The 23,766-nt window shown below is 52.4% G+C and overlaps 1 protein-coding gene across 1 annotated transcript in view; it reads right to left on the reverse strand.

Moving 5' to 3' along the window:
- Positions 1-21,131: 21,131 nt before the first annotated feature.
- The window catches only part of LOC149366266 (uncharacterized), an 84,301-nt gene continuing 81,666 nt past the window's right edge, over positions 21,132-23,766 (reverse strand). The window contains exon 9 of the mRNA XM_089549980.1: positions 21,132-23,283. Within this exon, the coding sequence (XP_089406106.1) occupies positions 22,589-23,283 (695 nt within the window). The 3' untranslated portion in view covers positions 21,132-22,588. The remainder of the gene's footprint in view (positions 23,284-23,766) is intronic.

Below are 23,766 nucleotides of genomic sequence, written 5' to 3' on the forward strand. Positions count from 1 at the left end.
GTCTTCCTTCCTTTCCCTCTTCTATCTGCCTTCAAGCCCGGCTTTGCAGACGGCACCCCCCGTTCCTTTTCCCTCCTCCCGGGCGTGTGCAAGTCTCGCTCATTAACGTTCCGAGCGCTATCGGGCGAAGTTAAACTAATAACTAATCAAAATAGCTAATAACTAAAAAAGACTCCAGCACCAGCCTTGGAGAATGTGTAGGTCCCTGTTGTAAAAAAACTTGCGCCTTCCCAACGCACGCGTAAACAAATAAAGATAAAAAGAAGCGCGTTAGGAGCGGAGCGGCATCACCAAGCGTTGAACTCTAAGTGGACACCTGTACCAGCGCGAGGGAGCCATGCCCATATATGGAAAGGGAACGAACGCTGATTTCAATGGTCTGCGTTCTTTTCCGTGGGGTGGTGGTGGTGAAAACATTTATTAATCATAGAGAGAGGTGTTGGGGGTCGTGACCTGAAGGGTCACGCCCTTACAACCACTAGGTGGGATGCCTAGTCAGGCACACCATTGGCGTTTGCCGCAGCCCGGGCGCGCTGCGTTAAGGCCCTTTGGGCCTCGAGGGTGCAGCAACCGGACAGGGTCGCCTCCCAGTCCTCTCGGGTGGGGTTCGGGATAGGGGGTAGGGATGGGTTCTGCTGGCAGGCCCACACCATGTGGTAGGTGTCAGACACCTCCCCACAGTGTGAGCACCGCCCGTCGAATTTAGGATCGAAATGCTTTAGAATTGCCGGGCACAACATCGTGTTGGTGAGCAGGCGCAGGAGTACCCGCTCGTTGTCCTTCCCCAGCCCTTTGCATGGGGTGGGAAGAGTTTGGTGCGTGGATTTGTAATAATCGCATATTTCCTTAAAAGTGTAAATCGGATTGAAATGGAAGTCCTGGTCGGCGTCGGGTCCCGTGGGAAATGCCCGGAGAGAGAGCGCGCGGGCGGCGGCGTCGGCTGCCTCATTTCCGTGGACGCCTTGGTGACCTGGAGCCCAAACGATAGATCGGTGCGCGGGATCCGAGTCTCGGCTACAATTTTGGTAAATACGATAAGCTAGGGGAGTAACCCACCCTTGCGTGACGTTTCGACAAGCCCCTCGTGAGTCGGTGATTATGTATTTGGAGGAGGTGTCAGAGGCTGCCAAAGCGATGGCAACCTCTTCTGCGTGAATTGCTGACTGGGCCTTGAAAGTAAGGGCGTCTACTGTTTTACCCTCGTGGACGACCGCGGCCGTGTACCATCCCCTAGAGTCCGGGCCGGACGCGTCCACGTAGAAGACTCCTGGTTTGCTCCGAAAATGGCGGTCCAAGGCTTCCGCCCGCGCCAGGCGCCTGCCATTATGATCCTCTTTGGACATATTGGTGGGGAGAGGCCGCACGTGGAGGGCGCGTCTCCAGTGTACGGGAAGGCGGCATCTCTCCTCTGTGAATTGAGTGTGCTGGATGTGTAGTCGGGCTAAAAGGCGGCGACCCGACCCTGTCTTTGTCGTGCAACCTGGTGCAAGTTTAACGAGTGTTTGGAGATGGTTTTTGCGACAGTTCTGGTAATCTGCTATTGTTTTTAATTAATATTCCGCTTTAATTACAGAAAATTGCGTTTGTCAGCGCCATGGTGTCTTTGTTGGTTGGCCAATATTTTAAGGATATCGACGACACCTAATAAAAAAAAAACACACGGAATGAAATTTTAATGCCATGTGTCAACGGAAGCATATGGCGGGGACGGCTGCATTTTCTAGGCAAAATAAAAAGGTATATTACTTTCGTGGTGTAATACTAAAAGATGCGGCTAATTAGTGCTGTGCAGTGACAACATTCGCTAGGAAATATTACATAAAACTGCGGAATTGATCGCCGAAGGTTGTTCCGAGGTATCATAGTCTGCCTGTCGTAAGACAGGCTGCATCTAAATTTATCTTACGGCTCAAATAAAGATATTATTAATACGTCAAGACCGGCGACATTGCATATGAAAATATTTACAATCATGCTTGGTACTTGATGGTACCTGCGCAAATACTTCAGAACGGATGCACGAAATGCGCGACCTTTAGATGCAACCGTAGATCATTGGTACGAAAAAGCATTGAAAACATGGATATAAAAAAGTTGAAAATTGGTGTTCGAGGAAAGGAAATGACGCATTAACTGTGACATATTTCGGTGAACCCCCGAACAGCGCCATAAGGGAAGAGATAACGGTTGGAGTGAAAGATGAAAGGAATAAAGAGGTGCCGTAGTGGAGATGTCCGGAATAATTTCGACCACCTGGCGATCTTTAACGTGCACTGGCGTCGCCCAGCACACGGACGCTTGTTGCGTTTCGCCTTCATCTCAATGCGGTCGCCGCGGTCGGATTAAAACCCGCGTGTACCGGACAGTAGACTAGCGCCATTAGTACTCGGCCACCGCGGGAGGGAAAGAATATGGCGGCATTAACATTTATTGGACCTCGGTGTGGAACCCATACAGGTGTCATAGAGGGATTTGCTTAACAGACGCCTGTTCCGGTTTCTCTTTATTAGCGCTGTTTTTTTTCAATTATTTCTGTGTTCGCGCATGTTGAGACGTCTTCAGGATCTTTTATTCCCTTAAAGAACAGAAAGTGTTCCGCTTACGGGGCCCCATGCTGGGTGGCTTTTTGTTACATTGAGGAGATTCCTGTTGCATGACCAGTCGAGAAGATCGTCATGATTTGTTCTCTAAACTTCGAGGTGTACCCCAAGCTCCGTCGGCTATCGTTTGAGATTGAGTCGAGTTCCAGAATTTATTTGGCCATCAATGTTGGTTCGTCTTAGACGGTCGTATCAGAAAGCGTAGCTCGAGCGACCATGGCTCTCTGGCTTCGATGCCGTGTTAAGCCGCGGCTCTGATGTTGACATATTGATAGCGACGGGGTTCAAGCTCCCCGGTGTATCTTCACTGGCTCGCGATTACCGAGGAGCCGCCATTGATAGAGAAGGAGGCGTGCTCAGGTTGGTTTGAGTAGTGGTGTTTCGGGAAAGAAAATGGCGCCTGTCTCTCTTCTTGGTGGACACCTCAACCGCGCCTTGAAGGAAGGCAGGAAGGTGGGAGTGGACGAAAAAAGAGTGAGACAGGTGTCGTAGTGGAGGGCTCTCGACTTGGACCACTTGCTGGGCTCAACATGAAACGAAATAATAGGCACTGTTGATTTGAGGCCACGGTTGCACCAATTTTTGAGCGCTCGGAAGGAAGGAAGGAAGGAAGGGAAAACTTCATTTACACTAATGGTTTTTCCTGCGGTTTGGGGGCATCTTCAGAGACGTCTTGGTTCTACCCCCAGGAGCCTGCTCTGTCGAAGTCGTCCGCCTCTAATCAGTGGTCGGTTGCCCTCAGTCCAGGGCTCCGCTGGCCACTGCCGCCCGTCGAGCTCGCTGCACCAGACCTTGTTGGTCTTCACAGCGGTCGCTGGACAGCAGAGTCTCCCACTGCTCCGCACTCGGGTTTTGTATTTTGGGGACCACGTTTATGTTTTGGCAGACCCATGTGATGTGGTATAGAGTAGGTGTTTCGTCGCACCAGGGACATTTGTCCGTGTATATCGTAGGGTGCATTTTGTTTAGTATATGTAGGTTTGGGAAATAGCCTGTTTGTGATGGGAAAAAAAAATTACCTGCGGTTTAACTACGAAAAAAAAATGCAGAATGGAGCATGTTTTATCATTAAAGGAAAGGCGCTGTTAATTGCCGCTCTTTCCATGGACGCCGAACCGCTTCACAGAAACGAGGGGGAGGAAGTTTAAGAAAAAAGAAAAAAGGGCCGCCATATTGGAAGGCTTCGTCTTAAGAGCAATTCGGTTTCGCTGGCAGGCACCGATGTCCCAGAGCACCCACAAGGACGTCTGCATTTCGCTTCGATGAAAACATGGCCGCACTGGCAGGGCTTTTATTCCGCGTCCTCGATATCTGCAGCCGAACGCCATTCCAGGGAAACGGTGTGCCTATGAAGCTACCTCCGCATATCGCTCCGCCACCGCCAGAGCAACGGCTACTTCCTCTGCCTCTACTGCCGTGTCTCCGGAATATTTTTTACCACCTGGGGTCTTTAACGTGCATTGACCGTGGAAGGACCCCTTTAATCACTTCAGGGCTTGAACCACAGCCGCTAAACTAAGCCTCTGCGGACAAATTAAGAGGTCACGCAAGAATCTCAGCACACACAAACATTTTCGACTCAGAACATGTCACGTGCTGTAAATGTAAACCGATATACGGAATTTCAGCAAAAAAAAAATTATATTCACGACTAAATTTTAGGGCCAGGTGTATGGCACTCAAAGTGGTGCGCTTTGGGCAGACATTTCTAATCAGGCCCGGGAATTATGGACAAGTAATCTTTTCCATTACCGTAAGATTCCTCTATAGCGGTCAACATATCTGTTGAGATCTTCGCCAGGCTCGCATTTCCTATGAACGTTTTGGAACCGTCAGAAACGTTCCCCACTGTTTTTATATGGCAGTCAGCCAGTCGTTTTGAACGATGGAAGAAGTTGAAAAGGAAGATTGTGCTGCGAATCGGAACAATTTAATTACCTTCGATATTTCTACGGCAGTTCCTTAGAATTGTCCAATATTGCCTGCCTAACAATTTAAATTGATGCCGTAGAATCTTAGACAGTTTTTTTCTGTCAGGAAGCAGCGTACAGCAAGTGTAACATGCTAGAGATGACACTCTGACTGTTCACCTTGTGTGCAAGGAACTGCTTTATAGGAGTGGCGGGCTTTTCGTTCGATCGAAGGATGAAAAAAAAAAACCCCTTGGGAAGAACTGTGTTCAGTCTTCCTGGTAATTTTTAAAGACATTTCGGAAGGATCCTCTGTATTGAAGAGCACTGTGAATCTTAGGTTTACAACTTCGGTGAAAAATGGCGCTTACCGAGCGAAGGGAGTTAAAGTGACATTTGGTACTGTTTTTAAGTTTGACTTTGTCAAATTCCTGATGCCGCATCAAAGAAAGCAAGGCCTCTAAGGAGCCAAGTTTACCGAATCTTTTCCGAAAACCTGCCGCCGCGGTGGCTCTGTGGTTAAAGCTCTCGGCTGCTGACCCAAAAGACGTGGGTTTGACGCCCACCGTGGCGGCCGAATTTCGATGGAGGCGGAATTCTAGAGGCCCGCGTACTATGCGATGTCAGCGCTCGTTAAAGAACCCCAGGTGGTCGAAATTTCCGGAGCCATTCACTACGGCGTCCTTCATAGCCCGAGTCGGTTTGGGTGGTTAAACCCCCATAAACCAAACCAAACCTTTTTCAACAACCTTAGTACTCGCCAAAAAAATTCTAGCGAGACTCGCAAAGCCCGTCGCCCGAAACCCTGGTTATGCGAGGCCCGTTAAAACGAGCGTTCGTTGCAAGCTCCGAAAGGGGCCACAGCTAACCTACGCGCTGCACGGTGTCCACGCGGGGCTCGGTGGAAAAACAAAACAAAAAACAAAGCAAAAATAGACAGTAAAAGCGTTGCGACCGGATGCTCGCAGCGTTTGGCGAACGCTGTCATCTGCCCAAACAATGGCCTAACACGCTTTTTATCTATTGGTTCTTTGCGCGTGCACGAGAGACGAGCGAGTTGGCTGCAATGGTAGGAGGGGGGGGGGGGGGCATCTGTCACAGGCGACACCATCGCTTCGGCGGAGGAGGCGGTTGTTGCCACGCGCGTCTCTTCTTTCACTCTCTCTCCTCTCATATCTTTCAACTCCTCCGCACGTGACGGCTCTTGTGGCTCAGTGCGAGCCAGTAGGCAGACCCGTGCACTTTCCTTGCCTTCCGCGACATGCACGTGCTGGTGACAAAAAAAAAAAAAAAGATTTTTAAGGAAAGAAAAGCGAAGCGAGGCGTCGAGCTGGCGAGTGCGGAGGATGCCGTGATCTCTAAACGCGTTCGACGCCCTGGTGCGTCCTCCGCAATCATCCAGCTCTCTCCGATGTGCCTTCGATGAAACGCTGTGGTGCACTGCACGGAACGCCGCCGCTCGTTTGGCGCGATCTCAGCACGTGTCACGGCTGGTGGTGAAAACTTTTATTTTGGGAAAAAGAGTTTGTGAGCCACAGAGTGGCCCCGCTACATGGTCGGCGTCCCTAGTCCGGGACACCGCACGACGAGGCCCCGTCTCTCGCCCGTTTCACCAGAGCCCTTTGGGACTCAAGCGAGGAGCAGTTGAGGAAGGCAGTCTCCCACGCCTCTCTGGAAGGGGTAGGGGAAGGGGGGAGGTGGGGATTTTGAGTACATGCCCACACAATGTGGAAGATATCACAGGTCTCCCCACAGTGTGGGCATCGCCCATCCGTGATAGGATCGTAATGTTTTATTATTGCAGGACAGAGTAGAGTACCTGTCTGCAGGCGCCTTAAAGTTCGCTCCTCCGTCTTACTCAGCCCTTTTGCAGGGGCCGGGAAAAGGCGGTGGTTGTCGCTATAATGTGTTAATATTTCCCTGAATCGCAGCAGCGGCTGGTTAGTCTCCGAGCCAGAAGAGCTGGGATGAGGAGCCCGGTGAGTAAGCGCTCGGGCAGCCGCGTCAGCGGCCTGATTACCTCGTAAGCCCTGGTGGCCAGGAGCCCAAATGATTCGTTTGGGTGTTGGATCAGTGGCAGTCCGTCGTAGAATACAAGCAGCTAAGGGGGAGATCCCCCTGCCAAGTAATGTTCACATGCTTTTCGGGAGTCCGTGATGATTATTCTCGAATTGGCGTGGGCGGCAGCAAGCGCTATCGCTACTTCCTCGGCCCGCATTGAATTCGGGGCTCGAAAGGAGAGTCCATCAACGTGCATTTCCTGGCGAACGACAGCGGCCGAGTAAAATCCCGTGGGCGATGGCCCTGCTACGTCAACATAATATACACCGGGTCGGGAGCCGTGTTGTCTCTCAAGAGCCCGATCCCGCGCTTGTCGTCTGTTTTCATGCATGTCGGTGTCCATGTTACGGGGGAGCGGGGAGACCCAGAGCATATGACGCCATAGTACTGGGATACGCTCCGCCTCCTCTGGAGTGCAGTCGTGTTGGATGTGTAAGCGGTTTAGCAGGCGGCGCCCAGGAGCCGTCTGCGTGAGCCGCGTGTATTGGTTCACGAGGTGGGCCTCCCGCAGCTCCTGGTAGGAGTTTAGCACCCCCAATGCCTTGAGCTTGGCATTAGAGGTAGCCACCGGGAGATCCAGGGCTCGCTTAGTTGCCTTGCGGATGACGGCGTCTATTCGCGCCTCGTCTTGCTTAGTAGTGCGGAGATATGGCACGGCGTAGAGGATCCGGCTAGTCACGAAGGCATAGACGAGCCGAAGCGCGTCCCTGCCCCGCAGACCGCACTCCGGTGTCTTCCGCAGGGCCGGTCACAAAAGACGCTTGATGCGTTTGGTTTTATGGGGGGTTAGCGTCCCAAAGCGACTCAGGCGATGAGGGACGCCGTAGTGAAGGGCTCCGGAAGTTTCTACCACCTGGGGCTCTTGCTCTGACATCGCACGCAACACGGGTCTCTAAAATTTCTTCTCTATCAAAATTGGACCGCCGCGGCCGGGATCCAACCCGCGTCTTTCGGTCCAGCAGCCAAGCGTCATGACCAGAATTCAGTGAAACCGCAGATGGGTCACACAGCAGGAACTGCAATGCTAGCAGAGGCAAGTCTGCATCAATCTTATACATCGTCGCCATTGATCGTGTGTCAGTCTGTTTTTATTTTGCCTCATATAGGAGCGAAGCGAAAATCAGGGTGTCGTCTGCAAAGCTATGCAGTACCGACTATTCGAAACGGGAAACTAACAAAATTCTCTCATGCGAAAGGAAGGCAGACGAATAGGAGAGAGAAAGAGAAAGGTATCGTCCGCTTTTGAATTTTTTTTAGAAAACGAAATTCGCGCCAAAACCGTCTCGCATCTTCCGGTGGACACCCGAACCTTGCCGTAAGGGAAGCATACTTTCAATACATTGACAGATGCTAAAACTACACAGATATTTTTTCATACATTTGAAACGTGTTCGATGTATGCTTTAAGTGAGGCGTTTTTGGCAAATTTTAAGAATATATTTCCAATACCAAGCATGAAATTTCAGGATGCTATTTCCTACATATTTGTAATGCATTCATGAGTACAAAATACTGCTACGGGGAAATACTATTTACATTCATTTACAAGCGGTAGGTGAATAGTTCCTAGCAGGGAGCAGCAGAGAGCACCAACCCGAACAGGAGGCCCCATCAACCTTTTCTTCTTTGTTCATCCCGTTCACGCGGGAGAGAATAGGATAGGAAAACTTTTAAGGTCCAACAGAAAGAGGGTAGCCAGAGGGCTACCCGCCTAGACGACGGCCGAAAGGTCTTGACTCTCGGCGGCGGCTTCATCCAGTCGGACGAGTTGTAACTGAGTCGCCGGGTCGGAGCTCAGTAGTAAGGTCTCCCACTGATCATTCGTGTTTACACCTCGTCCCTCCCGGGGGGCATGGGGACATTCCCATAGTATTTGGTCCAAGGTGGCCCTAAGTTCGCAGTTTGCGCATTAGTCTGAAAATTGCCCTGGGTACATAAGACTTCAGAGGGCCGGGTTTGGAGAGATGTAAGTTTGTAACCGGCGCCAGTTGATGGCTTGGTATCTGGACAAGGATCTATCCGCTGGATGAAGTCTAGCTCATTGCAAACGATAGTGCTGTGTAATTTCCCTGTATGTTATCATGCGATCCCTGTCTGTAAGGACCACCTCGCTCGGGTCCGCCCGGAAGGAAAAGCCTCAGGCGAACTCGTAGGCCGTCTCATTACCAGGCACGGATGCATGTGCTGGTGTCCAGACTAGTGTAATTTTCCGGTCTATTACATGACGGCTTAGAATTGTATTCGTTAGAGGGGAGACCCGGCCCCTGCTGAAATTTAGTATGGCAACTTTAGAGTCACTTTGGAGTCACTGTGCCTACACAAGCCAGTGCTATGGCAGCTTCCTCTGCAGTGTCTGGGTTACCCGAGAGTATGGAGGCACTTATTGTGAGGAGTTGTTTATTATTGACGACCGCGAGGGTCAACTTGTTCTTACCATACTTAGCGGCATCCACGTAGACCACGTCCTCGTCTTTGTAGCAGCTGAAGCGTTTCTCTAGCGCCTCTGCCCGTTTGGTCTGGCGCACTGAGTGATAAATAGGATGCATATTCCTGGGTAATGGGGGTACAACTATATTGTGCCGAATTTCTCTGAGCATGTCAACTTTGACGGTTGTTCTGTTATCTCGGCTCAGATGGAGTCTTTCTAGAATGGCCCTGCCGGTTGTGGTCCCGGCTAAGCGTTCGATTTGGGAGGTTCTCACTGCTTCCGTAATTTCTTCCAGGGTATTATGCATACCTCTCTATAGGAGGCGATGAGTAGATTTACGGATGGGCAATCCTAGAGCTTGTTTCGTGCACCACCTGATAATTCCATTTATCTTTTCCATTTGTGAAATTTTAAGATCAAGCAAGGGGGCAGCATACGAGATACGGCTAACTACGAACGTCAGTACCAGCCGTAGGAGATTCTGCTCTTTCATGCCGTGTCTCCTGTTGGCAATCCGCTTTACGTATGAGTCGCATCGTTTGTTGCGCGCAGTTTTCCTTCTTAGTTATTGCATCACCGTTATACCCGTTGCTTTGTATAATCATGCCTAAAATTCTGATTTTTTCAACATGAGGAATCTCCGCCTCTTGCGTTTGTGAGTTGATGTTAGGTGTCGTGTTCGTCGACCAAGCGACGCCAGGCCGCGCCAACAGCCCTTGCCTCCTCCGCGCATGCTCGCCGCCCGCTTCCAGGAAACGGGCGCGGGCCGGCCGCTCCCACAAAAGCAAGCATCCGTCTGTCTCCCCCGACGACATCTGGTCCCCACAGCCCCGTCGACTGGCGCGTTCCCCATTGCCTTACCGTGACCATCTGCATTCCACAGCAGCGGAAGTGCTTTCTTGTACCCTCGCTCTCTCTCTCTCTCTCCCTCTCCCTCTACGGTAATAAACCCCCAGTCTACACCCAGCAACTGCCTTGAGAGGTTCCTCGCATGCGGGGCTCCCACGCCCCGAACTGACACAACCATTAACAGTGGCGACGAGAAGTAGGATCTAGAGCGCACGCAGTTCGAAGTGTCACCGATGGCTACTGGAGGACTACACGGTGGCATCGAGCCTTTTAAAGGCAAGAATTGGTCATCGTGGATACAGCGCCTCGCCTTCTACTTCGTGGCAAATGACGTCTCCAACGAAGCAAAGAAGCGCGCGCTCCTCCTGACGCTATGCGGAGCCGACACCTTCGAGACTGCCTGCGCGCTGGTCGCACCGAAGACTCCTGGAGAAGTCAGCTATGAAGATCTGGTCACACTTCTCCAGAAGCACTTCGATCCCAGACCATCTGAGCTGTACAGCCGGTACGTTTTTCAGCGACGTGACCAGCTGCCGGAGGAGTCGATCAGCAGCTACGTCGCAGCCCTCAGAGGTTTGACAGCCGATTGCAACTTTGCGGTGCCAACGACAACGTCTGCAACATCGACGCCTCCGACAGAAAGCGATACAGCCGTCGTAACGAACCCCACCATGCTGCCCCAGGACGTCATGCTTCGCGACAGGTTCGTGTGCGGGATCCGCGACGAGCACCTGCAACAAAGACTGTTCGCGGAGAAAGATTTGACGTTCCAACGTGCTTTGGACCTGGCACTGTCATCAGAAAGTGCGTCAAGGCAGCAGCGAGGACTCAAGGGAGCGACGAGCTCCGCAGAAGTGCACAAGACTTCTCAACCCACAAAGGAATGCAAGAACGCACCGCAGCAACGGCGTTGCTACCGATGTGACGGCTTGCACGACGCTGCTACCTCCAAGTTCAGGACAGCTCAATGCCGCTTTTGTTCCAAGAAGGGTCACATCGAGAACGCTTGCATCACTCGGAAGAAGAAAAGCAAGGGAGACAAGTCTAACACCAGGCAAGGAACGCACAGTGTGAGCGCTCAGTCCGCGAGCAACGACACTACGCACAGCGATCCATGCTACGAGCTTCACGCAGTAAGTGGCCGAAAACCCTACCCCAAATACCTTGTTGTCGTTGAAGTCGAGGGAAGGCACCTAACGTTCGAAGTCGACACGGGTGCATCATGTTCTCTGATCAGCGAGGCTTTTACCACCAAACATGACCAACAAACGCCCCGAAGCTTTCGAGAGAACCCCTTGACCTACGCACTTGGTCGGGAGAGGAACTTCGCACCCTCGGATCAGCACAAGTTCGTGTGCGATTTAAATCAAAGGAATGTGTGCTACCCCTGCTGGTGATGAAAGGAACTGGCTGCAACTTGCTAGGACGTGACTGGTTTTCGGCGCTGCACATCTGCGTGCAGGGAATTAACCAGGTAGCTGAGCCAAGTGAAAAGCTCCGGGAGGTTCTCGCACGCCATCCTGATGTATTCAAACAAGACATCGACGGCTACGTGGGACCTTTGGTTCATTTGGACTTGGAAGAAGGCGCAAAGCCAAAGTTCTGTAAGGCACGTCCAGTACCTCTAGCCTACCAAGAGCCAATGGAGGAAGAGCTCGACCGTCTGCAAAAGCAAGGCATCTTGGAGCCGACGCAACATGCCGTGATGGCCACACCTTTAGTGTGGGTGCGCAAAAGGGACGGCACATTTCGCGTTTGCGGCGACTACAGGAGCACGGTAAACGCAGAGGTCAAGAAGACGGCGTACCCGCTACCGACAACCGCGGAGGTATTCGCAAAGTTGCGGGGTGGCACCGTCTTCTCAACGCTTGACCTCTACCAGGCCTATCAACAGCTCGAGGTCGACGACGAGACAGCCGCATTGCTCACCGTCAACACCACCAAGGGATTGTTCAGGGTGAACCGGCTGCCTTTCGGAATATCTGCTGCTCCTGCCATCTTCCAGCGTATGATGGAGACAACACTAGCAGGAATTCCAGGGGTGAGTGTTTACCTTGACGATATCATTGTCAGTGGGACAGACACTACAGAGCATGCGCAACGTCTGGACCAAGTCCTGTCGAGGATAAGCGAGAAAGGGTTGCGCCTCAAGCAAGAGAAATGCCGCTTCGGCATAAGCTCAGTCGAGTTCTTAGGACACAAGATTGACGCTAAGGGTGTCCACACGACCGAGGAAAAGGTCCAGACAATCCTTCACGCGCCGAAGCCGACTGACAAGACCTCTCTGCAGGCCTTCCTAGGGCTCCTAGCATTCTATGATCGGTTTTTGAAGAACAGAGCTACGGTTGCCGCAGATATATACAAGCTCCTTGAGAAGAACAGGCCCTGGGCGTGGGAGAAAAAGCACCAGACTGCGTTCGATGCGCTTAAGAGGTTGATACGATCTTCAACAGTGCTTGCGCATTATGACGAGACAAAGCCTCTCCTTCTGTCCGTGGATGCGTCACCATATGGCGTCGGCGCAATTCTCGCTCAGAAAGATGCGTCCGGCAGAGAGGCTCCCATTGCTTTCGCGTCGCGAACTTTGGGAAGCGCGGAGAAAAACTACTCCCAGCTGGACAAGGAGGGTCTCGCGGTGGTTTATGGCGTTAGCCACTTTCACCAGTATATCGCTGGCCGGCACGTGACCGTATTAACGGATCACCAACCGCTCCTGGGCATCATGGGAGAAAAGAAACAGTTACCTCAGGTGCTCTCACCTAGGATGACCCGATGGTGTTTAAAGCTAGCCACGTACGACTACGATTTGGTGTACAGGCCTGGACGCCTGCACCAAAATGCTGACGCACTCAGCAGGCTGCCACTGCCCGCCCAGGTAGATGAACCATGCCCACCTGGAGATGTGCTCATGCTGGTTTCCACGCCAAGCTTGGAATTGTCCCCACGTCAACTCGCGGAAACGACCCAGGAAGACCCGTTACTATCCCGCGTAGTGAGAGCTGTCGCTATTGGAGAGCTGCACAGGTTGCCAAAACAGGAATTTTCGGCGTTCACTAAGCATGGACCTGAGCTTTCGCTACAAGAAGGTTGCCTTCTTAGAGGTATCAGACTGGTCGTTCCGGCGAAAGCGAGGAAAGACGTGCTCGGCGCGGCACACTCTGGTCACAGGGGCATAGTTGCTATGAAGGCATGCGCTCGAAGCTATTTCTGGTGGCCCGGTGTCGACAAAGACATCGAGAACCTGGTCAAAAGGTGTTCGGCTTGCTGCCAGCATCAAAGAGCGCCACCCAAGGCACCACCTCCCGATTGGAAGCGCGCGACAGCACCATGGCACACAATCCACGCTGACTTCGCGGGCCCCGTGGAAGGAAGGATGCTGCTAATTGTTGTCGACGCGTACAGCAAATGGCTCCAAGTGCACTGCATGCGAAACATACAGTCATCGACTTTGATCGAGGAACTACGAAACCTGTTCGCGACGTTCGGCCTTCCCGAAAGGCTGGTAACAGACAACGGCCCGTCCTTTGTTTCTACGGAAATGGAAAATTTCCTAAAGAAGAACGGGGTGACGCACATTACGAGTGCGCCCTATCATCCAGCCACTAATGGGCAAGCCGAAAGAATGGTTTTCGAGACGAAGCAGGCTTTGGCCAAGGACCAGTTTGGAACATTCGCGTGCAGACTGGCTCGATTTCTGCTCAAGCAGCACACAACGATTTCAGCGACGACGGGCAGAACGCCAGCCGCACACATGTTCGGTCGCGAGCTCACAACGGCACTCACACGCATTCAGCCACGACCTGCTGAGGAAGCGACCTCTGACTACAGCGTGGCTAATTCGCCGAGAGGAGTGCACGTAGGACAACCGGTCTTTATCCGCAACTTCACAGGAAGCCCTGCTTGGATTGAAGGAACCGTATTAAAGAGGCTCGGACATCGATCTTGGCTAATCAAGTCTAAAAACGGAACGGTTCGTCGGCACCTGGATCACATTAAGCCAGGTGCAGCAGCCTACCCGACGGATGATCCGCCGCCAGACCATCGGACGAACGGACCAGCAGCAAGCGAACAATACACTGTGCCGGCTCCGTACGTGATCCCGCTGCCAGCGGAAACTTCGCCTGTGTTCGATCGGCCTACAGCGCCCCCCTCCGAACATGGAGAACCGGCGGCCAGTCTGGACGACCGTGCGACGCAACCTTGCGGAGACCAACCCAACGGGTCCACGCAACAGCAAGCGCTACGACCCCAGCGTGAACGGCGCCCGCCCGACCGATACGGTGACCACAACTAAGGAGGAAGGGATGTCGTGTTCGTCGACCAAGCGACGCCAGGCCGCGCCAACAGCCCTTGCCTCCTCCGCGCATGCTCGCCGCCCGCTTCCAGGAAACGGGCGCGGGCCGGCCGCTCCCACAAAAGCAAGCATGCGTCTGTCTCCCCCGACGACATCTGGTCCCCACAGCCCCGTCGACTGGCGCGTTCCCCATTGCCTTACCGTGACCGTCTGCATTCCACAGCAGCGGAAGCGCTTTCTTGTACCCTCGCTCTCTCTCTCTCCCTCTCCCTCTACGGTAATAAACCCCCACTCTACACCCAGCAACTGCCTTGAGAGGTTCGTCGCATGCGGGGCTCCCACGCCCCGAACTAACACAACCATTAACATTAGGGATGGTTGTAAACTTCGTCTTCCACTTCGTCGTAGCATGACCCCCGGCGGCACAAGCGCCGTCCCGGCGCTAGGCCGGTGATAGAGGAGCGGCGTGGTAGGGCTTGAGGCGCATAACGTGAGCAATATCGGTGGGTGGTCTACATGATGAGGATGATGGTGTATGAGGAGCAACTTCATATGCGACGTCGTTGACCTGACGCACACCACGATAAGGACCATGGTAGGGGGACAAAAGTTTCTGAGAAAGGTCGACGAGGCGGAAAAGGGACCACAGAAGAACGACCCTAGTGACGTCGGCCGCCGCCCGGTCCCGGGCTCGCGCGACCAAGGCCCGTTGGGCCTGCAGGTCAGAGCAGCCGAGCAGGGTCGCCTCCTAGTCCTACCGGGTTGGGTTTGGGTGAGGGGGGAAGCAGGGTTGGAGGGGCACGCCCACGCCATGTGGTAGATGGCCGAGGACTTCTCCTCACAGTGCGGACAGCTGCCCGAAAAAGAAGGGTCGAAGTGTTTGAGAGCTGCCGGGCACAGCAAAGTATTAGTATACAGGCGAAGCAAAAGCCGCTCCTCCGCCTTTGAGAGACCTTTACACGGGCGGGGATAAAGACCGTGACCAGATTGATAAAGTAAAACAAGGTCTTTGAACGAGTAAGCGGAAGTGAATTCGAGTTCCTGATCGTCGGGGTCGGATGGGAGTTGTCAGTGAGAGAGCGCGCGGGCGGCGGCGTCAGCTGCCTCATTTCCCTAAAGGCCCATGTGAGCAGGAGCCCAAACGATACGTTGGTGCGCGGGGTCCCCGGTGTAGACGCTGTTTTGGAGAATGCGGTAGGCTAGATACGGTACCCAGCCCTGCTCGACGTTCCGACATGCCCCTCGCGAGTCGGAAATAATTGTTTTTGACGTGGGATCAGATGCAGCCAACGCAATGGCGACCTCCTCCGCGTGTGTTATGTCACGGGCTCGGAAAGTAAGGCTGATCACGGTTTTGGATTGGTGGACGACTGCGGCCGTGTACCATCCCCCATGGTGGGGGCCGGAGGCATCCACGTAGAATACGCCGGGTTTCGATCCATAGTGGCGTGCCAGGGCTTTCGTCTGCGCCAGGCGCCGGCCATTATGGTCCTCACGGTTCATGTTCGCGGGAAGAGGGCGCACGTGGAGGGCGCATATCCACTGGGATGGAATACGTACGCGCTCTTCCATAAAAGTGGTGTGTTGGATGTGCAGTCGGGCAAGGAGGCGGCGACCCGACGACGTCTTCGAGAGACGGGTGGATTGGTTGGTCATGTGGGCTTCTCGGAGCTCCCGAAACGTGTTCCCCATGCCCAGCCCCAGGAGGCGCTTGTTGGAGGAGTTCACAGGGAGGCCCAGAGCCCGCTTAATAATTTTGCGGAGGATGACTTCGAGTGAATCCTCGTCTTGCTTCCGCAGGTGGGGGTATTGAGTCGAATATAGAATTCGACTGCTTACAAATGCATGCGCCAGCCGCAAGGCGTCCTTACATCGTAACCACCCACGCTTGATAGAAACCCAGCGGACCAAGCGGCCCACCGGGTCCCCCACCTGACAGAGTTTGGCCAGTGTTGTTTCTGACCGTCTGTTTTGATGTATGAAGAGCCCCAGTACCCGGACTTCGATATTTTCAGGAATTTGACCTGTCTCAAAAGACAATGAAATTTTGGCTGTGCACTTTGGTGAGGGGTGCATGTGCACGAATTCAGACTTTTGGGTGGAGCATTGGAGGCCGCAGCGGCGAGCATAACGGTCCACTGTGGTCGCCGCCTCGTGCAGGTTGGCCTCAATGTCTCCAAGGGAACCCTGTGTGGCCCACAGGGTGATGTCATCGGCGTACAGCGCATGCTGCACAACGGCGACAACGCCCAGCTGGCCAGGTAGGCGCATCATAGCCAAACTGAACAACAGGGGAGAGAGCACCGTGCCCTGGCGTGTACCTCTGGTTCCTAAATGAAAAGGGCCATGTTCTTCATCCTGGATTCGAATGTAAGATTGTCTGTCGGTTAAACATTGCCGAATGTACTGAAAGGCGCTCCTGCCGCAGTTTGAGAGAGGTGGGTGAGAATCATCTCGTGGGTAACGTTGTCGAATGTACCTTCAAATCCAAGGCGAGTCGACCTTGTCATTGTGAGGGCATTCGACGGGGTCGAGGACATCCCGATTGAGTTGTGGCAGGACATCTTGTGCAGATCTGTGTGGGCGAAACCCGAACATGGTGTCTGCGAAAAGGAGTTTGGATTCCATGAACTCGGACAACCTGTCACGTACCATCGTCTCCATGACTTTGCCCACACAGGAAGTCAGAGAGATGGGGCGGAGGTTGTCCGTGCTGATCGCCTTGCCAGCTTTAGGAATGAAGGTGACCAGGGCGGTCTTCCAGTCGATGGGGAGTGGCTCTTCCCCAAGCCAGATTGAGTTAATGTAATTCAATAAAGACAGGTATGCCGGGTCGGGGAGGTTGGCTAACAATTTGAATGTAATTTTGTCCTGACCCGGAGCGGCGATATGTTTCATTTTTGCCAGGGCCGCCGTCAGGTCGTAGAGCTGGAACGGTTGATCCTGCTCAACGTTCTCAGAACCTGCATAAGAGTACGCCGGCCCGCGGGGGTTCTGGGTAGTGCACAAGTACTGGTCCCGGAGCTTGTGCGCCAATTGAGTTGTGTTCCCCTGAAAGCTGTGTATTGCTCTTTGGAGGTGTTTTCGAGTTTCCGTGCTTGTTTGCGTTGGGTCAGTTAGAGCGCGAAAGATCCACCACGTGTTCCGGCTTGACATATGCCGCGCGGCCGTATTGCATCGGGTCACCCAGTTGGAGTGGGCGAGTTGGGCCGCATACTCAGCCGCTCGTTGAGTGAGCTCGGTGATGCGAGCTTTAAGTTTTCGGTTGTGCTTTTGCCGGCGCCACCGACGGACGAAGCAATGCCGGGCCTCCCAGAGGTGGAGCAGGTGATTGTCCACATCCGAGACCGCCTCTGAGAGCTGAATTTGACATTAGAGCGGTGAATTTGAGTTTCGGAGGAGCGAAGGCCAGAGACTAAATGTTGTGACCAAGACTGGTAGCCTTGCTCATGTATGGGTGCGGTAGTGTTGTAATTTTGCCTGAACTTTGTCCAATCTGGGAGTCGGGCTTGCGTTGTTGGTCGCGCGAAAGGATGGGTTTTAATCGCAGTGTTCAGGAGGCAGTGGTCGTTGTCCAGGGTTTCCTCTGTGTTGACCCAGTCTGCATACTGAATGTTGCGGGTGAAGGTCAAGTCCGGGCAGGTATCCCTAGTCACGGAGTTGCCGATACGAGTTGGGTGGACTAGGTCAATGTGAAGAGTGAGGCCCAGCGTGGACACAAGCTCCGCCAACTTGCCTCCCCGCTTCTCTTCACGGCAGCCACCCCGCATCCGAGCGGGAGCGTTGAAATCGCCCACAATCAGGAGAGGGTCCCGGCCCGCAACTCTCAGCGCGCGGCTAAAGAGGTCCGCGAATGATACATTCGGCAATTTCGGATTGCAGTATACAATGAGTATGTGCTGCAGTGGGTCCTGCTTGCGCGGTGGGAGGATTGTCACCATTAGATAAGAGTATTCAGTTTGCATGTCTATGTCGACCTTTTTCGGCTGTATAATTTCTAAGAACTAGTAGACAAGACGAGGGGTCCTGCTGGAACGTCGTATAATTTGTTAGTGCGGCGCCTTTCCCTGGCTCCAAGCGGGCGGACCTCCGACTTTTCCTTTCAATCTTTGGCGGCGTCGCGCCGACGTCTCGGCGCACACTTCTACCTCCCGAGGGGAGCTGTGCAACTGAAATTGTCTTAGAACGTTGGCTAATACATCGTCCCCTGAGGTGAGTGATCTGTAGTCTCCGAACCGAAACCACTATGCAACACTAGACTCTTGAACTGCAGCCTTGGTAGCCTCATATACAATTTTCAAATCTGAGACCGACACTCGATATAATGTTTTGTTAATACTTTGTAAACAAAGAATAGGGATCTCTGTGCTGGTGATGATAGTGATCGCTATGAATGATGAATTTCCGACATATTTGGCACCGTGTTTGAAGCTGTGCTAGTGTAGATACAATCTCGCCCTAGCGCACCCCAAGAGAGCATCATTCTCAGCGACTCCAAAATGACTATGAATAATTTCGCAAGATGGCGAATTCCAAAAACCTCCCTTAGAATCCTTAACGCCATCAAATTCTCACCGAATTATACAGAAGCGATACGGCCCCAGGCCGTTCGGGGAATCCGGGGAACCAGGCAGCCCACAATAAAGCACCAGCTTTCTTCGACCGGGCAGTGGATGAGTCTGGCTCCCTGAATTTCACGAAGGACTCCATGATCACATATGATCTCACCAAATTTGAACTAGAGAGAACTTTTCCCACTCCGGACAAAAGCCTGACTAAAGAACAAGAGGTTACGTGGCGTTGTCTACAGACGAGGTCGATACGCACCCCAACACTCCTCGCGCACATTTATCGGGATCTATACAACCCGAACTGTAAACACTGGGGCCATTGAGCCAACTAAGATCATATCCTCTGGCATTGCAAAATAGAGCCACCTCCGGATGATCTAGTTGCCGCTATTTCTCTCGAGCGGTGGGAGACCGGGCTGGCTAGCTCTGACCCCAGAACGCAATTTAGGGCGGTGGAGTGGGTTGACAAAGTCGTCGAGGGCTATGTACTCTCGACCACTTAACGTGGCCACTTATCAAGCTCTTTCCGGTGAAGAAAATGTTTTAGAATCAAATCGCCGTTTGGCGCCTTTTTTTTCCTGGCTACATCACCGGCTTGAAATATGGAGGGAAATTTGCAAGCAGCTTGGCTGTGAAGCACAAACTCCTTACAAAGACCGGAAATAGTTTTGAAGCACCACAGTGAATCAGAAGCTAGAGCAATGGGGGAAACGTTGCGAGTGATGCGGAAGACGCTGGCTCATAAGCCAGGCCGGGTCACAAGGAAAGTATGCTAGGGAAAGTGGCGGCATTGAGCTATAAGGTTATTCTTTTCTTTTGTGGTCTGCTAGTACTTGTAGTGCCCATTCCCCGCATTTAGCCGTTGTTTGTTTGCCTGAAGCCTAGTGTGTTTGTGTGTATGTTTGTGTGTGTGTGTGCGCGCGCGCGCGCACAAACACCATGCTGGTTGTGGTGACGTCACAAAGACCGTGCCCAAGGTGGCAACAAGCCACCTGCTTTATTGACTGATCGCAACCTGCCCACCGGGTAGCCAACATCTTAGCGTAGCAATGCTTACTGACCAATAAATGACGAAACAAACCCTTCTAGAGCACATATTCGTAGTTTACCAAACTACGCAAATCGGCTGCCAATTTTTTAGTTTCATTGCGTTTATTATTCCACGCTGTATTCGCTCGCAATAAAGTCGCCGCAGTAACTAACAGAACAATAAGCGCCACAGATAGCACGTCAGCAACATAAGGCAGCTCCAAATTTACAGCCATGTTGCCTTGCGGAAATAGACGACACTTGAATGCAGCGGGATTTTTGTGCTCGACAGAGAACCGAATACAGTACTAATTAATTGTTTACCTAACGAATGCAATACACGCGACCGCCTTTCCCGGGGCAAAGCAGCGAATCGAGAGGTGCGCAAGAGCCTGCTGCATTTCGTAAAAGAAACTAGGACGCCTATAGGCCCACTTGTCATGTTCAACTTCAAACTAGAGGTGATTTTAGCTTCGTCTGCCACGTGTTGCCAGAACCCAAACAACTACAGCCTGCAGTAGTCTGTGTTCGGCGCCATGACGGCATGTAGAAAGAGTCGCCGTATCGGAGGGATGCGTAGTGATTTCGACAACTACCTAAAGTCCTTTCACGTGCAGCAATATCCCATAGCAGCCACAAATGTTTTTGTATCGAAAAGCTCCACTTATCGAATGCAAATCTCAAGGTCGAATGATGCTTGAATTTGACCTCTATAGTAGGATACAACTTTAAAAAACAGCAGTCGGTAACACTGGGCCGTGGTGCGCGGCGCCTTGTGTTACTCCGCTGGTCAATTGCAACAGTAAACGAAATCAGCTTTGTAATCTTTGACTACATCAAACAATACACGTATCAGAATTATAGAGACGATGAGTTGTTTCTTTTCGTAAGCTTCTTGTTTAGGTAACAAGAAACGTTTAAGCAGCGGACTATTTTTTCGTCGTGGAGGAATTCTGTGCGCGGAGGCTGAATGTGGGCGGAGCTTCACTCCAGACTTAAGTTGTATCAGACTATAACTGGAGGCTCGTTGGAGGTGTAGCTCTGACGTTATGCCAAATGACTTGTCGCAGCTGTTACCGCTCTTTCCGCCGCTGCCTCAACCGCCGCTCCAACCCCTCCCTCTCACCAGTTTTGCGACGCACTAACCACGTGGTTCACTCTTCCTGAATAAAGGCCAGCGCTCGCCGGCGGCTTGGGGTGTCTGTTACAGCCGGCGTCGTCGCTTCGGCGGACGCGGTTGTTGCGACGCGCGTCTCTTCTTTCAATCTTTCCTCTCACATCTTTCAACTCTCCTCTGTCTGCACGTGGCAGCGAGTGTGCCTCAGCCCGAGCCAGTGGGCAGGCCCGTTCACTTTCCCTGTCATCCTTCCTACAGTCGGAACAACAACCTAGACATCGCAGAAACATGGAGCCAGAACCGGCCACCGGGACAGGTTCTTCGACTCGGTACTGGAGGCGCCGCGGGCTACTTCTAGCGACCCCTGCGACAGAGATCGTCACGAAGCCGCGTTGGCTAGAGATAAGTCGCGAACCCGATGAAGATTATGAAACCGATGTAAAATCCCTTTCTGCGCCAAGCTTGGCGAATCCTCGTATCAGAGAGGGGGAAGCTCTAGAGGACGCAATGCAATTATCAGCTCAAAACGTTGCCGAAGAGGTCACCGAGTGACCTTTAAGTGGCACTCCGGCAGAGAAAATCCGTCGCCAAGAAAACAAAACCAGCCTTTTGTTTCATTTTAAAAATTTTATTTTTTAAAACGAGCTCTGCCTGCATTGCTTAGCAGATACACATACGAACCAAGCATATCATACACAAAACTGCACAAAACAAATACAGGAAATAAAGAAATGACGTCATGCTGGCGCATTATGGATAAATGTTGTTTAGCATTATAAACGAATAAAAGAAACAAGAGAATTAAGCAGCATAAAAATGGCCAGTAATTATTTTGAAGACGGCCACGGGCCATGTTAACATCCGACATGAAAACTAAAAACAAAGTGGCTGAGGTCATGCAACTATAATACAAAAACTAAAAAAAAGTAGTAAAGGTGATGCAACTATAATACAACATAAATTAAAAAAGTAGCTGAGGTCATGCAACTACAATACAACATAGACCCAAAGAAGAAAGCGAGCCCGCGGAAACCGAAAATTGCCCCAAAATTTCAGCACCTGACTTCACACGATGAACACTTCAGAACCGGCACATCGCTAGCGGCCGAACCTGGTCACTGCCAGCTCTTACTTCAGAAACGTGTTATATATCTATGGGCAGCAGTCTGAAGAGTGAATTAAGGCACATGAAGATAAGGGTAAAATAGAGAAATTAATTCACCTGATGCATGGCAAAGAATGATAAAAGAAGTACCAAAAGAATCAGAAAGACTAAAAACAATTAATGCAGGAAAAAGCTGCCATTATCTGGCCGTGATGGAGCACCACCTTCCAATTTGTCTCCGCGCAGAGACGCTATAAAACATCCTAAACGACTACAGAGTTTCCGGAGCGGCGCATGAAATCGCCATGGGGTCAGGGTCGGAACTATAATAGTTCACCCTGATTTCGCTAATAATCGCACAGTGACCGCAAGACTCGAACACCGGCTGTGAGACCCAGTGTTAAGGAAAGTTTAAAAGCGCGTAAAATGCAAAGTCACACTTTTTAACCGCCGCTCTACCTAGAACCGCAAGGACAGATACCTATCTCGGCAAACGGATTCACCACCCGTGCTCCGAAAAAAAAAAGCGCCAGCACTCTTTCTTTTTTTTCCCGCGGCCCGTCGTCCAGGCGCCGCCCTGAGGTGAAGCAGGCTCGGCCATCGTGCACCGCTGTCCGCGGGAATTCAGTCTTCCCAATACCACGCGACCCGGGGTGAGTAATCGTGGCTCTCGGGGAACGCCGGATACCCCAGGATGTACCACGTCCCGTCGTCGGCGACGAAGATCCTCCTCGGCGAAGCGATCGCCAAAAACACTGGCTCGCGTGCGTAAGGCGCATGCGGCAAATTGTGCGGCCCAGATCGCGGCCATGATATTGGCCCCGCACACCATCGGCCCGTCTCTCCTTGTCGAGCGGGCGAAGTGAGTCCCCGTGGCAACGGGGGTCCCTGCGGTGGCCACTGGAACTTCGGAGACGGAGGCGGCAGGGTTCCCTCTCGCGAACGTGGTGGTCCCGGTCGTGAAAGGGACTGCTGCTGAGACATCATTGCCTCCTGCTCTTGATGCAGTTGCCGAGGTGAAAAGGGAAATTGCGGCCGCGAATGCAGTAACTGTCCAGAAGTCAGCACCGGCTGCTGGTGGGGCGGAGTTTGTGAGTAGCCCCCGCTGGTCGATGGCACCGGCGTGTCGTGCGTAAGTAGCGGCGAGCATAGGAACGGTGGCGGGGCCAGCGGTCCGCACGCTCCGTAGGAAGCACCTGGGTCGGACTTCTTCTTGGCGTACAGGTGCTCGTTCCAAAGCTGAGTGTCCGAGCCCCTGGTGAGCTCGTCGAGGTTGCGCGGGCTCTGACCGTTGTAGAAGCCCTGGGAGCCGGTGGAACCTGCGATGCGTCCCACCAAGGTAGAGGTGGAAGATTAAGCGGTGCAGAATAAACAATTAACAGAAATAGGTGGTAAGAATTTGCACTAGAACTCAACGATGGCAACGAAACCTGACGATCTGGTGTGTTGCAAGCAGCGGTTGACGACAAGACAAAAAGGTTTGGCGACTGACGAGGTGCGCGTGCACAACCTATTCCCAAAATTACGTTTAGAGGAGAATGAACAGACATTACCGTGAGTGCATTATACGGCTCATCACCAACGAAACCCCACGTTGTTGTCCATACGAAACGGTCCAAAAACTCCAAAGACATCATCAGCACAGCCACATAGCAACCATAAGAGGGTCAACAGAAGATCCATTGTATAGACAGCCAAAGACCAATAGGGGAAAGGCGTTAAGTACACAGGCATTTAGGGTAACTGCTTTTGATATGAAGCGCTTCACCCTAAAGGCTTTCAACTTAAAGCTATATACCGAT

This window comes from Amblyomma mixtum, chromosome 1 (assembly GCF_055824585.1).
Source record: "Amblyomma mixtum isolate Tamu chromosome 1, ASM5582458v1, whole genome shotgun sequence".
NCBI lineage: Eukaryota > Metazoa > Arthropoda > Arachnida > Ixodida > Ixodidae > Amblyomma > Amblyomma mixtum.